We start from the raw sequence: 16,259 nt of genomic DNA on the forward strand, positions 1-16,259 counted from the left end.
GAGTTGATAAAAAGAATTTTATTATTTAGTTACTTTTTGAATAAATCTGCCAGTTGATTAAAATGAGCCTAATTTAATCAGTATTGTATTGCATACTGAAGATAATTTAGGCTAATGTCAAGGACACAGTTATCTCTCCTTTGTAGAAAGTGTTGAAATAATGAGAGTAGCAAAAAAGGAGTCAGAAAATGAAGTTTTTCATCTGTGCCCCTGGGTGGATATTTAAAAATCACACCCTTCCTTTTTGCATGCAAATTAAACTGAAAGTCATTTTGTACTGTAACATTAGCCTTACATTTTACAAAACAAATTTATTGAACCTTGATCTTTTGCTAATATTGGTTTGTGGTTGTCAGAATGAATTCGAGGTTTTCATTGTGTGTCATTTTCACCTGGACTTTCATTCAGAACTTGAAGTGAACAGAAGTAGTGGGTTTGATATATCTTAATTTGAAAATAAATCACTGTTAAGCAGCAACTCCTAGTTCTACTTTTTTCTTTTTTTCTGAACCACTTTTTTCTTCTCTATCTGCCCTCCCCACTCCAGCCTGTGTCTTCATAGAATCATCTGAATTCCTTTCTTCCTTTAAAGTAGTTAAACTGCTCTCAATTTTTCTTGTGATGCTTTTAGATGGAAGCTAAGTCATCGCTGAGGGTCTTGTTCAAATTGTGAAGTCAGCAGGTAAAGGGATTATGAACTCCCAAGTGAGTCCCCTATACAAAGGGCAGGTTGCCTTGGAAACAAGGCTAGTTCTTAGAGTTGGAAATACCATCTTGTCTTTAAATGCCAGGGCTGGTGATGTGCTGGCCCCTGCTTCATCATCTCTAGACCTAACATTGTGCGGAGAAGTTTTCCATGACTTTGTGCAAATTGCTTAACTGCTTCCCAGTTCTGATTGATTGGCCAAAGCCACAGCCAAGTTTTCTTTTCTGGTGCTTCTCATTTTAAATATAATTTGCAAAATTTAGGACTAAGGAAGTGATCCTTCAAGCTTCTATTTTAGAATGAAAAGTTTTCCACTACTGATTGCCAAAAAATAAAGTATAAAGTTTACCAGATTTGAATGGCAAGACATTTTAGTGATGAGTCATTTTTTTACAAGTTCAACAATGGAATGGATGGGTTAAGGAAGCCCAGCGAGGGAATGTCTCGGTTCTGTGAGATGGTGTTGCTTGATGGTAGAAACGGAATTACCCTTGTTTCTGACGACTCTGGATATGAACTGTAGCAGGGAGCTCAATGGTACAAGTTGGTAGGAGGAGGCCGTTGTAACTTAAGTGGGACTCCTACTTTCCCTGCATCTAGACATTCGTAACTTGCTGGTGGCACGGCAGGAGGAGGGTTTGAGGGTGGTGTGTGGGTATGGAGACAAGGTCTCCCCACCCATGGAACCCGGCCCTGGTTTACTCTATCCAGCTAGCTGAAGAGGTAAAAAGACTAGAAAGAAAGGGCCTTCCTAACTAAGGATCTCAGCTCTGGAAGACTAGAAAGGGCCTTCCTAACTAAGGATCTCAGCTCTGTTTTTGTGGACTCACCAATGGAGGCAGACATTCAGAGGAGCAGGAGAGCAGGGCATGCTCCTGCCTGGTCGTAACTGTCCTGCTGTGTTTCTGGGTTATGCATTCACATTGGCAGCTTTTCATGCCCTGGGACTATTACAGCGTAGGGACTGGGGGAAATTTCAGGATTTGACTTATGCCTGAGAGTGAAGGGAGTGGTGTTTTGTGGAGAGCAGGAAGAAGGTGGAAAGTATCTCACCTCCAGTTGCTTGCTCAGTAATGTTTAACATTGTGATTGGTGCTGTGGGTTTTGGTGGTGGTTGTCTTTTAATTACAGTTTAGAGAGGCTGTGTGTGTGTCTGTGTATGAGAGAAAGAGAGAGAGGTTTTGGTTTATCTCATTAAGACCTATCTATTTCTTACATGATGTTGGACTGTTTTTCTTTTTTTTTTTGTTTGTTTGTTTGTTTGTTTTTTTGAGACGGAGTCTCTCTCTGCCACCAGGCTGAAGTGCAGTGGTGCGATCTCGGCTCACTGCAACCTCCATCTCCCAGGTTCAAGCGATTCCCCTGCCTCAGCCTCCCGAATAGCTGAGACTACAGGTGTATGCCACCACGCCCAGCTAATTTTTGTATTTTTAGTAGAGACGAGGTTTCACCATGTTGGCCAGGATGGTCTCCATCTCTTGACCTCATGATCTACCTACCTCCACCTCCCAAAGTGCTGGAATTACAGGCATGACCCACCATGCCTGGTGGACTTTTGATTAATAAAAATATTTTGGCCGGGCACAGAGGCTCACGCCTCTTAGGAAAAAAAAAATCTTTTTTTTTTTTCTTTTAAGCAAAATCCCTACTGCAGACTATGTTGTTAATTTAAAGAGTTACTATTGAGGGATTCTCTTGTTTATCATTTGTTAATGGAGGCATTTCTGGATACACGTAAACATATGAATTGTCAAGCTAAATTGTTCACAGATTAGAACACCATGCTGTTGACCCCTGTTTCCATGTTGCTCCCTCTTAGATATGTTGGAAGGTTGGCAGAGTGGCAAGGCTGGAACATATACCCATAGGTGAGGAACTGCTCTAATATCACAAACCATGGGGCTAGAGCCTGAGACGGGTTTGAGGTCGAGTTTCCTGGTACTGTGTAGGTGAAAGTCTACCCACATTTTGCCATTCTTGGCTTAGCCAGTAGGAACATTCGCTAGTCTTTAATGTGCTCATGGTATTTTAGTGTTCCTTTCTAAGTTTTGGGTCTTTTTTATCAGACAGTATATACACTTCTTAAAATGCTGATGAAGTGTGGAATTAATCTTGCATGCGTAACATTTAAAGTTTTCCAATGGCAAGCTTGAGATTCTTGTTCTGTAGCGAGTTTTTATTGGTATAGTTTGTATTACTATGATTACAAAACATCATTGGTTCAAATATATCCTTTTGCTTACTCGTCCAGTTAAACACTAGCTCTATTTAAATGAGTTTTTAATGAACCATGCTAGCAAGTAAGGCTCAGAGAATGATTAAGGATTTAGTATTGTCTCTGTGTCATTAAAGTAAATGCAGTCATCAGAAAGCTTACAAATTGATTTTTAGTTCCCTTTTTGTTGTGTCTACATAATAATTAGTTACTACATCATTGCATTTGCTTCTGAGATTATTCATCTTGCCCATTTGCCAGTCTTACCATGTTCTCTTTGACGGAACACTGCATGTGTTCATGATAAAATCACAACTCGTGCCACTTCCTCCAGTTTGGAGTCAACCTATCTGTATGTGATTAGCCCATTTCAGAATTATTTTGTTCTGTCTTACTGTGCTATCTTACTTTTTATTAATACTTAAGCAGTAGTGTAATGTAGTTGTAACCTCGTGGGTGGGTACCAGTGTAACAGTGGCACTCATGATAGAGAGTAGAGCAAGAGGGGTTTATATCATATTTGGCAGGTGGATCAGTTAGCTGATGGCTATACAAATTTGCATATTTTCATTGTGGTTTGTGGTTGACATACTCAAGGCTATTAGTTGAACATAAGTCTTAAATTGGGAATCTAATTAGTCAGAAGGCTCAGTGGGTGATAGACTGTGTCACCCTGAGGGACAACAGAATTAAATTTCAGCTCTGAAATGGAAGCATCAGGGCTGGGGAGTATCATAGGTGAATATCTTTCACTGTGGTTTCCAGATGCAGTGGAATATCTCTATTAGGCATGAGTGTTCAAGAAATACTTTCTTCTTAAAGGATGGCATTAGCTCTTGTGGGATAGGTCTCCCTTTGGCAATTGACAGATAGAAGCTTATGATGGTGGTGGCCTCCTGAGTTGTTCAGGAAGCAGCGGAAATGTTCTGCCCTCTCCTGCATGATATTTTGTTGGAAATGGCTTTATTAAAGATTGATCTCATTTGGCTCCCTTTCTTATGTTGGATAATACACTGTGATAATCTACACAAGCATGTTAGTGTTTGGTTAGTTTTTCTTTTATGTAAGTGCTGCAGGTTATCAAGTGTGCTTTATGGGAGACAAGTGTAAATGAAATCTTAAAAAAAAATAAGAGATAGAAAAAGGGGAATCAGAAACTCAAATACTTGATCTAATTTATAATTTTTTGGACATCCTTGAGTGAAAGGGCAGAAGAATTTAAATGTATTGATAGGTATGATCCTAATTATAGAAATCTATAATTTATAAACTATGGAGAGGAAAAGTGATTTTTCAATTAGTGATAGTTTAGAATTATACATCATGGAACAGCCTCACTTCAAACTTAAAAAATGCATGTATCTCTACCTCCTTTAGTTTTATTGTTAAGTTTTTGAAATTTATTGCATTGTGCTGTAGTTCTCCCATATCTGCTGAATTTTCTTTCTATTCTCTTCTGTCACATTCTTTATAAGCACATCTGCCCATGACATCTCCCTGCCGTCTCTCAAACACGCACTTTCTGTGTCTTGCTTCTTGTTGACTAAGCCGCTGGATGTGGCTTGACTCATGGAGGCTGCTCATGTTTCTTAGATGAAGAGAGGGTCATGGAGGCATCTTCAAGTTTATTCTTGTTTCTAGTATTCTCCAACATGTTTTGTACTTTATCCAGGGCCAAAATATGATGCCTTTTTAAAAGAATTAAAAGTCTTTATTTCATAGGAAAACAATTCCATATATTGACATTGAGTATCCAATGACACCCATCATAATTGACTTTCCCTGGATATGTTTAGCTTATACATGAAGAAAGCAATGGAAAGTGAGAGATCGCTCACAGAGTGTCACAATCAAATGGCTTCTCAGGGTGTGTGGAGTTTGAACCTAGAGGTCTTTGAGATTTCACTTAGACTTGGCTTAAATCAGCTTTCATTTTCCTGTATGAGGGTAGAATCTGCAAGTTCTTTGATCCTTTTAAGCCCTCTGGTTAAGACTGAGTGATGGCATCAGCAGGATGAATTGTCTGTGATGATCTTCATTACCCTCAGATATGTTCAGAAAAATTTTAAGTGGTGTCATCAAAATTGCATTAATTTGGTAAAGGCAGGTTATTACGTTTGATTAATCAAAAATGAACAGAATCCTATTCAGAGGCCTGCAGATAATCTTAGTTTGTAGCCTGCCAGTGGCCTGTGCTGTGGATATGTTAGATGCTCCAGAGCAGGAAGATTTGGAGAAAATAGGATCTTTGACTTGATTTCCCATCTCAAATTTATTCTGTATTTATTTATATGCTAGTCTCTGAGCCTCAGCTTTGCTTCCTGTTAAGTGAAATAATAAAAACGACTTTGTGTTTCTGTGGGGCCCTCTAGAGGAGGATGTAGAGCGTCTGTGGAAGGTCTTCATTTTGTGCCATATCTATGTTGAACATGCATTTTCTAGCATGTTGTCTTCTTTCCGTGTTCTTTTTCCCCTTACTATTCCTGTGTAGATCCAAGACACAGCAATTGAGCTTTGCATCAGTCTTCTTTACTCTTGAAACTAATTCTCATATTTACAAAAGTAGAACATATTTATCAACCGTCACAATATAATTTAATAAAAGCTCATAGTAAACGTGCTTATTGTGTTCTGGAAGTTGTATACCTTATCTCTTTATTTGTCCCACATCTGTCAGAGCAGGCATAAGTGGCTGAAAACAATGCAAATTCATTACCTGGCAATTCTGCTTGGTAGAAGGCTGACATGGGTCGGAATGCTGTAAAATCAACGTGTTAACCATGCTCCTTTCTTGAGGCTCTAGGGGAGAATCCATGTCCTTGCCTTCTAAATGCTGATCACTTTCCTTGGCTCATGACTCCCTTTGTTCATCTTCAAGGTGGGCAGTGTAGTGTTTCTCTGGCCATCATCACATCTCTCTCTGGCCGCAGCCAGGCGTGGCTCTCCATTTTTCCAGACTTAGGTAATTAGATGGGGCTGTACCTGGATAATGAAGGATAATCTTTCCATTTTAAGGTTCTTAACCTCCATCCTGTCTGCAAAGTCCCTTTTACCTTAGAAGGTAACATTCACTGGTTCCAGGAGTTTGGACGTGGGTAACTTTGGGGAGACCATTATTCTGTCTACCCACAACCACCATCCTCTTTTCCAAATGAGGAGAGTAAGGTCTGGAGATGTTAGAGAGGCCACTGGATTTACCAACAGCTACCCAAAAAATAAGGTCAGAGCTGGCTTTGAATGTAGCTTTCTCTGATTCTCTATTGCTGTTAGCCACTTTACTACATGCAGTTGTGAGCTTTCAGGTCTTAATTTTACCTATTAAAGGGACTTCCCTAGATCCAAGGGTTTTATAAGCATTTCTGTGTGATGTTTCTATAACAAGTTTTCTGTTGGGAGATTCTGATGTTTCATGGTTAAAGTGACTTGTCCTGAGGTAGGGGAAAGTGGGTGACAATGTTTAGAGTTTATTTATACTGGGGCTATTTTAGGTGTTATTCAAATTCTGCCTGTCTTTTCTCATGGAGACTTGATAGATGAATGGGACAGAAGAGAGATTAATAATTATTGCAAGGAAAAAATGAACTTTCAAAATGGTCTACTTTGTAGACAGCAGTGAAGATTCCATCTGTTAAATTAGAATTTGAGTAGCATTTCACAAATTTAAAAGACTTTTCCTTTACTTTTTGAAGGACATGATAGAGATTTTTAATACGGAGTTTTTTTGTGAAGGTTCTCCCCCACCTTTTTTTTTTTTTTTTTTTTTTGGCTGTGTTACTATATGTATTCTTATAGAGTAGATTTTCTAAAATTATATATCTTTCCCAATTTAACACAAAATTATTTCATATCCGGACCTGGCACTTAAATTTTGGTTTAAAAGAAAGCTGTAGAATTGTACGTTATTGGCATATTGCAAATCACCAACTGTGATTGTATAATGTTTTCTAAAAATGCTGGAGATAATTATTGAAACTAATATATATGTATAAGCTCTTCCATCATGTGTGGCATTTAAAGACTTGTTCTTTGTAATTTTCAATCTCCATTTTCAGTTTGCAGAAAGGATTCGATTCTTGAGAGAACACATCATTGTGAAAAGTTAATAACAAAACATGAATTTCATTTGCTTCCAATTAAGCACCAAAATGTCAAAACTTAATATCTTCAAAATGCATATTAAGCCACACACCTTATGAAAAGTATGATGATATTAAAATCAAGTGTAGCAATACAAAATCCTCATGCAGAGCTTGAAATGAGTATTTTTAGTTTTTTTGGGCTACAGAGGTACCTTGACTTTTAGTTTTATTGCTCAAACTGAAACTAAAATTGCATGTTACTAGAAAGGTTGGCATTATACTTGGGCTGGGTTGTCAAACTAGGGACCATGGGCCAAATTTGGCCTGTTTATTTTATAAATAAAATTTCATTCAAATGTAGTCACAATCATTTGTTTTTATATTGTCTATGGGTTCTCTTTCATACTATAATTGGTGAGTAGAGTACTTATGAAAGAGACAGTACGGACCACAGCTCCAAAAATATTTACTGTCTTATTCTTTTCAGAAAAAGTTTGCCGATTGACCCCTAATTTAGTGGAATGTCTGTGTCTCTTATACAGGCAGACATTTGCCAGTCACTGTCAGATAAACAAACTGGTTTTACTATATATGGATATTTTGGTGTATATGTATGCATACCTTTCCATTTTTTTTGTAACTATTAAGGACTTCTTTTCCGATTTATATTGTTCATTATAAGGTTGAGTGGCCCAATTATTCATCCTACTGTGATTTCTTCATACCAGTTACCCTGGTATGGTATGAACCCTGGTTCTGGTTCTTCCAGATTGTTTAATCAGCTGATTCTATCTATACGTCAGCAGGTTTCTGAGCTTCCTGTCTCTTTGTGACTGTACAATGGTTTTCTTCGTTGTGTCGGTGATAAATGGATCGATGATATATAAATGTTCATGGAAATAGCATTTGTTCAAAATGAAAAGCCATTTATAAAATGAGGATTGTAATTATGAGTCCTACTCATATTCTGTACATTCGCGTTTCTGTTTTTGACCGGAGACAAGTATTAGCCTTGAAAAAGCTTGGATTGGAGGCAGGAGAGGGGTTCATTTTGGTTCCAGTCATGGTTCTTTTCTTGGAAGGCAAAGCTGAGTTGCTAGGTGTGGGATTGAAGGGTGAATCTCCAAGGTGACAGCCATTGTGGATCCTTAGAAGTTTTTTACTCTTTGGGATTTATTTTCTATGTTATGTTATGTTATGTTATGTTATGTTATGTTATTTTAATTTTATTTTTGAGATGGAGTCTTGCTCTGTTTCCCAGGCTGGAATGCAGTGGCAGGATCTCGGCTCACTGCACCCTCCACCTTCTTGAACTGGGTTCAAGCAGTTCTCCTGCCTCAGTCTCCCGAGTAGCTGGGATTACAGATGTGTGCCACTACACCCGGCTAGTTTTTTATGTTTTTGGTAGAGATGGGTTTCATCATGTTGGCCAGGCTGGTCTTGAACTCCTGACCTCAAGTGATCCGCCTGCCTAGGCCTCCCAAAGTGCTGGGATTACAGGCGTGAGCCACCACGCCTGGCCTACGCTTTGGGATTTATAAGAAGAAGTATATTAGCATTTTAAGAACTGTATTAGTTATAAGAAGACAGAGTCAATTTTTATTTTTATAGCTTTTTAAAATATTATAACATTTAAAATTTTTAATTTGAAATAATTTTATGCTTCAGAAAAGTTGGAATAATAGTTACAGAGTATTTCCGTATATGCTTCATCTATCCCTAATGTTAACATTTTACATAATCATAGAACAATTATCAAAAGAAAGAAACTCACACTGAGTCAGTACTGTCAACTAATCAGAGCTTATTAGAATTGTGCCTATTTTTTCGGTAATGCCCTTTTTCTATCCTCCCACTGCATGTAGTTCTCATTCTTCCTCAGACTCCTCCAGTTTGCACAATTTCTTCATTCTCCTCATTCTTTCTTTTACTTACATGACCGTTGATACTTCTGGAGAGCCTTATTTATGTTTCAGAATATCCCTCAATTTGGGTTTGTCTGATGTTTCCTCACAATTAGATGGACGTTATACATTTTTGGCAAGAATACCACAAAAGTAATGTTATATACTTCCCAGTGCATTTTATCAGATGGTACGTGATATTGCTACATCTTACTATAAATGACGTTAACCTGGGTACAGCAGTGGCTGCCAGGTTTCTCCACTTCAACGATATTACTGTTTTGCTTTTTAGTCAAAATGACTCTCCTGGGGAGACATTTTGAGCTATGCAAATATCCTGTTTATTATCATATTCACACCCATTAATGTTAGCATCTATTAGTAGGTTTTACCTGAACAATTTTTACTGTGGAGGTTGCCTAATGATGATTTCTGTTGCCATCTTTCCTTCTATTTATTATTTGGAATGCTACAGCAGGGAACAGCTGTTTATTCTCTACCATTTATTTGTTCAATTATTTATATCATTATGGACTCATGGATTTTAGTCTTTAGTTTATTCTTTGGATAATGATCCACTGCCAGTATGATTTCTTTAGTTCATAAGTTGTCTCAGCTTTGTCCGTTGGGAGCCCCTTCAGGTTGACACCTGCTTCCCTTTGATGTGCTTTCATCATTTTTGAGTACCCCTTTTTGACATCACAAGGCATTCCAGGCTTACCACGTGTTTCCCTGACCACAGCCCTGAAATCAACCACTTTTCAAGGAGCCCTTGTTCATTAATTGGAGAATGGTATTAGAAACCATGATCTGGGTACTAGGCATGCTCAGTGGCACTGGGGATGCCGTTGTTTCTAGGATCTCTGTGTGGACAGAGCTGGGAACTCTTTATACTCACACATTCATTAACATTTGTTGGTATACTTACCCATTTGTCTGTGTATTTACCTAACTATGTACTTATAGAAACTATGAGTTTGGCCAGGAGCGGTGGCTCACGCCTGTAATCCCAGCACTTTGGGAGGCTGAGGCGGGCAGATGACTTGAGGTCAGAAGTTTGAGACTGGCCTGGCCAATATGGTGGAACCTTGTCTCTACCAAAAATACAAAAATTGTCTGGGTGTGGTGGCATACGCTTGTAATCCCAGCTATTTGGGAGGCTGAGGCAGGAGAATCACTTGAACCCAGGAAGTAGAGGTTGCAGTGAGCCGAAATTGTGCCATTGCATTCCAGCCTGGGCGTCTCAGGGAGTCTCCATCTCAAAACAAAACAAACAAACAAAAACTGAGCTCATACTGATATCCTGGATTCCATTCTGAACATCAGTTTATTCTAGCTTTTTCTTCTCTGTAACTTCTGTTTCTGACTGTGAAAACATCTGCTTTCATTATCAAAAATATTTGCACTCATTTGTTCATTCTTCGTGTGTGTGTGTGTGTGGGGGGGGTGTAGTAGAGTAAGAACTGCTAAAGAGAGAAGTTTACTAACTAGAATAAATATTTGTATGACAGTTTTTCTTTAGCATGTATCTTACGCACAAATGAGAAGATACATGTTTAGTTTTTAATATCCCCTTTTTATGTGAATAGTAGTTCATACCATGTGTGTACTCACACACACAGATATATATGTGTACTCATATATATACACACACACTCTTTTGCATTTTTCTTTTCCATTTAAATGTATATCCTATATTTTTAAGAAGATTTATATCTATCCCTGACTTAGCATGCTGTGATAGCAAACAATTTTATTATTTTTTCACCCATAGACTTTTGAATATGAAATGTATGACTTAGAATTATACAAGTAAAGCATCAAAATTTAGGGAAACACTGTTTCTTTGAGGTTTTTCTTCCTAAAACTTACCATTTTAGGGTCATTTATATCTGTTTTTGCACGATAGAATTATGTCAAAATAGTACAAAATTTTGGTAGTAAATTAAGTGCCTTTATTTATAAGTGCACATTTACCTTTCATTTCTAGCTGGTAGCAGTGTTTGATGAGCAGGATCCACATCATGGAGGTGATGGCACCAGTGCCAGTTCCACGGGTACCCAGAGCCCAGAGATATTTGGTAGTGAGCTTGGCACCAACAATGTCTCAGCTTTTCAGCCTTACCAAGCAACAAGTGAAATTGAGGTCACACCTTCAGTCCTTCGAGCAAGTAAGTGAAAGCTCTTTCTTCTCTTCACATTGCATCTTAATTTACAGGAATACCAACTTTTGTTATTCATCCATGACCCTATAAATGGAATTAATTACCTGTTTTTTTTTTTTTTTTTCAAAAATTAAGTTTAGGACCCAGACAAATGTCCTTTGCAAGAGAAGTAGGCAGTTCTTTACATTGTAATAGATTAGGCTTACTTTACTTTCAACTAGTAGACTTTCCATGACTCGCTAACTGTAAATAAGGACAATAGTTCAAGTTAAATTATTTGGATTTTCCTTTCCATATATTTATCTGAATGCTAGAACAAGTAGAAATGACCAAAGAGCTTTGCATTGAAACAAAACATGGCGTCATTCATTGCAGTCAACTCTGTTACAGCCATCATTTATATTATTTGAACTTTATCTGAAGAGCTGGGGAAGAAGAGACCTCCATGTCAAAGTCATCTTCAGGGGTTTGGGAGAGCAGTGATTAGAATACCTCCTTAGGGAGGGGGAATATGGACATAGTGAGTCCTATATGAGGAATCCTAGGACCTTGGGTATTCCAGATCCAGGATACTTGCCTGAAGAGTTCTGTTAGCCATTCTTGGAAGGTACTCATAAAAGTCAGGTATTTTTGCTACAAATATTTAGTGTTCGTAGTTGTATAATCTTGTAATTGAGCAATTGTTAAGAGTTAGAAGATCAATTTCAATAAATGTATAAGCTTAAAAGATTTTTTGGCTGGGCAAGGTGGCTTATGCTTATAATCCCAGCACTTTGGGAGGCTGAAGTGGGCGGATCACCTGAGGTCAGGAGTTTGAGACCAGCCTGGCTAACATGGTGAAACCCCGTTTCTACTAAAGATACAAAAATTAGCCAGGCGTGGTGGCAGGTGCCTGTAATCCCAGCTACTTGGGAAGCTGAGACAGGAGAATTGCTTGAACAATTGGAGTTTGGAGGTGGAGGTTGCAGTGAGCTGAGATTGTTCCACTGCACTCCAGGCTGGGCAACAGAGTGAGAAAAGGAAAAAAAACAAAAAAAAAGAATTATTTATTTTTTTAGGTACATCTGTTTGGAAACACTTCAGTTTTTTCAGGTAGAAAATTTGGGTCTTACATGTATTTACTGATTGGTAGTCTTCAGTAGATCTTTATAAATACATGGGTAATAATATATGTTAATAAATATATATATAATTAGGATATGGAATATAGGTAGATAATATTTAGAATGTATAATTATTCTTCTAAAAATGCATCCTAATTCCCGTTTTTTGCATTGATAGCAATCTGTAGTAATTTGGCAATTTGCTTCTAGATGTTTACAGACTACTTCTGCTTCTATTGTCCCTTGAAGGTGTATATAAAGAGAACAAGGAAAGAAGAGCAGTTTAACAGTTAGAGATCTGTTAGCCCATTAGAACCCACAGGACAAGTGTGCCATACAGAGTGTAGAGAATTTAGAAGGTGTAGTTCAAGACGGGATATGTAAGTGATACTCTAGAGGGTTGCGTGCAGCTACAGACCAGTGCTAACAACTTCCTACAATTGCTTTCTATCATCCAGACAAGATCGGACTCAGATACGACGACAAATGTTTCCAAGGATACTTGGGGTGGAACAGAATCTATAAATTGTTTTAGTTGAATATTTTTTATATGCAAGAGATTTAGGTTTATTGATGCACATATGCAAGAAACTAATTTTGTGAAAACAATTTTGTTTACTACTAGGATATACTGTTTAAAAAGTCTTACGTTGGATTTGCTTTGGGCAGTGTTTTTCAAAAGGTGAGGCATGTACCATACAGGGTATACAAAATGATGTGTAGATGGTACACTAGTTACTCTGGTTGATTTTTTACTAGCTCATTAAGCCTATGACTTAGTGGATATCTGCTTGGAATGATCCTGTGTATGCAATGTAGACTGCCTAAATTTGACTCACGGAAAATTTTAATTAAATAATAGTTCAGGTATTCAGATACCAGAAGTTTGGAAAATAGTGTCTTTATTTGAGTAATAACACTGTAATGTATATACTTTAATACAGAACTTTGTTGTGTTATTGTTGTAGTATTGTACTTGTATCTTTTCTAAAGCAATATGTAGCTTTAATATAGCTGCACCATAAAAAAATCAGAAGAAAGGTTAATTTCTTTATGTTGATTTATGAATTTGATTGACATACTTTCCATCAGTTTTTACCTTTTGACTCCTCTGGACTCAACAAAATTTCTAACACATAACCATCCACATTTGACTGGTGTTAAAATTTAAATGGTGTTTTAAACCCCAAATATCTCTTTTTAGCTTGTTTTTATTGAGAAAAGTAAGTTACATTTGAAGCATATGTGTTGTCTTGCAGCCACCAGTGGGAGAATATGCAAATCTTATTTTCTCATTCTCATTTTGGTATGCGAAGGTTTAGATTTTCAGATCTTGGCAGGCATTGGGTTAAGCATCTGCTATACACAGGTCCATAACTATGTGAACGTAATGTATCACACGAGTCACCTGTCAAGGTGATTTTTCATACTGTATTAATGACATTCATTCAGACATAGAACATGAGTTTGTCTGTATTGGCCATGCCTTCTGCTAGGTGGTGAGTCCAGGGTTGAGTTAATAAGATCTAGCGCTTGCTATCAAGGAGCTATAGTTAGTAGTGAATAGTAGTCTAACTATTTACAGATACGAAAAGAAAGAAGCCAACGATATGTAGAGATTTGCTTAATTGAAGGATAATCGACACTAATTGGGGACATGACTGATAAAGGCTTTCAGATAAATAAATTTCTAATTTTTGCCTTAAAGAAGGAGTGGTCGCTTTCCTGTGTTTTCCAATGAATGAATTCACTCATTCCCTTTGTTCCATAAAGAATTGGTGGAAATTGAGAAAAATATATAGAGAGTATGTATTTTTTTCCATAGAAAAATAGATACGAAGTTTGGGTATTAAGATAAAGCCTAGATGGTTTTCACAGAATTCTCATCTTGAGGTCTTTTTATGTTTCCCTAGAAGCTGCCATTAATTTAGCCTTGAGCTTTTTTTGTAGAAAATACAGAGAGAACTCTGATTTAGTTAAATCATTGCTCCTCAACCACATAAGTGTTTTTTCCCCAAGGAACATTTATCAGTGTCTGGTGATATTTTTGGTTGTGACAACTGGTGGAGTTGGGCATTGAGTAGAGGTCAAAGACACTGGTATATACCTTACAAGCACAGGACAATCCCACATCAGAGAACTCTGCAGCCCAGATGTCAGTAGTGCCATGGTTAGAAACCCTGAATTAAATACATCATTGTTTGTGTAGTCAAAATAGCAGTTAACTTAAAACTTGAGAAACATTTTGTTGATTCCAGTATATTGAACAATATCCTGAATAACACCCTTAAACTAGAAGACAAACATGTGATTACTAGTTAATAAAAATTTAAGAAATGAGAAAGTTAAGTAAGATAATCCAGGCTGAGCACGGTGGCTCACACTTGTAATCCCAGCACTTTGGGAGGCCAAGGCGGGTGAATCATGATGTCAGGAGTTCGAGACCAGCCTGGCCAACATGGTGAAACACTGTCTCTACCAAAAATACAAAAAAATTACCTGGGCATGGTGGCACACACCTGTAGTCCCAGCTACTCGGGAGGCTGAGGCATGGAGAATCTCTTGAACCCAGGAGGTGGAGGTTGCAGTGAGCTGAGATCATGCCCTTGCATTCCAGCCTGGGCGACAGAATGAGACTCTGACTCCAAACAAACCAACTAACCAACCTATGGAGAAGGGAGAGAATAGGATGGAGGAAGTAAAATAGAAACTAGATGCATACTACTTCCTTCTGTATATTTGAGGTTGGAGCTATATCATCTTTTACATAATTATGAAATGATCAATTTTTAATTTTTACAGTAAACATTTCAAATGAATATTAATATTCATACACAATAAATTTTAATTTTAAAAACAAAAAATAAGTGAAATATCTGACTGTAAATATATTTTTAGTTGGTAGCCTAAATATAACAAGAGTAACTATTTCAATTAACTTTAAATCAAAGCAATTTGTACAAACAAAGGGAGATGTATCCTAAGGAAAAAAAGAACTGCCTAACGACATGGACCCTGAAACTGTTTGTTGTTGGTATTGTTAATCTTAGATTTTTGGGTGGGTATTACAGGATGAAAGAGATGGGAAATTGTAATATTCTAATTCTCTCATTCCTGGTGTCATTGAGTACCCAGTATTCTTAGTATAGAAGAAAAAGTGTACAGATATAAGTTAAAGGAGAATGAACAAAAATTGGGTAGTCCTCAGTTTAGACATGTTATAATTAATTCCTGATATGTTTTAGTTTTTAAAAAAGGATCCTGGAGGGAAGAAAAACTCCTGTGTATATTCACAGAAAAGGTCTGGAATCAATGACCAGCCCAGTAACTCAGCATTTCTCAATCCAGACTATGCTCTGGAAATAGTATTTTTCATTTGAGGGGATCAGAGCTTCTTAGAGAAATGCCTGAATGCGAGTCTGTACAGGAAATGTATAGGATCATCCTGGATCATCCTGTCATATCAGAAAATAGGGCAGTTATGAAAGATTACTAGGGTGGGCCAGAGGGCCTAGGAGACAACACGATGCTCCTGCTGGCCAAAGGTGGGACAGTGGGAGCATCAATAAAGATAGCAACAGCAATACATGCATGAGTGTATAATGATAATAAAGAAGCCAGCAAGCAAGGAGAAGGCTACCAGTGAACCACCTTATTATTTGGAAACCTTATAAAGGAAAGCAGGAATAAGTCATCTATTCTGCATTTCCTTGTAGTGTGGTTTCACGGGATATCCAAATACTTGCTTTTTATGTAAGTATTTCAGCTAATAAATGAAGACATAATGATAGCATTGGAATATTACTATTCTGCAACTTCTGATGACATAATGGATCTAGGTACTGATCATTGCTGGGGTCTTAATGTGTCCCCCCAAATTTACATGTTGGAAATGTAATCCCTAGTACAACAGTGTTGGGAGTTGTGGCCTAATGGGAGGTGTTCAAGTCATAAAGTTGCTTATTATTTGGAAAACTGTTCACAGAAAGATAAAATTAACAGCCCGGGCTGGTAATTTATAAAGGACCTCGTCTCTGTTAAAAATCAAAATATTGGATGGGCATGGTGATGTGTGACTGCACTCGCT

At 37.6% G+C, this 16,259-nt stretch overlaps 1 protein-coding gene across 21 annotated transcripts in view; it reads left to right on the forward strand.

Moving 5' to 3' along the window:
* Positions 1-16,259, forward strand: part of PARD3 (par-3 family cell polarity regulator) — a 716,537-nt gene that overhangs the window by 298,991 nt on the left and 401,287 nt on the right. For all 21 annotated transcript variants that reach the window (XM_032143706.2, XM_058436553.1, XM_032143743.2 and 18 more), the window contains exon 3: positions 10,895-11,075. In XM_032143706.2, the coding sequence (XP_031999597.1) occupies positions 10,895-11,075 (181 nt within the window). The remainder of the gene's footprint in view (positions 1-10,894; positions 11,076-16,259) is intronic.

The sequence above is a fragment of the Hylobates moloch genome, unplaced genomic scaffold (assembly GCF_009828535.3).
Source record: "Hylobates moloch isolate HMO894 unplaced genomic scaffold, HMol_V3 SCAFFOLD_3, whole genome shotgun sequence".
In the NCBI taxonomy this organism is placed as follows: Eukaryota; Metazoa; Chordata; class Mammalia; order Primates; family Hylobatidae; genus Hylobates; species Hylobates moloch.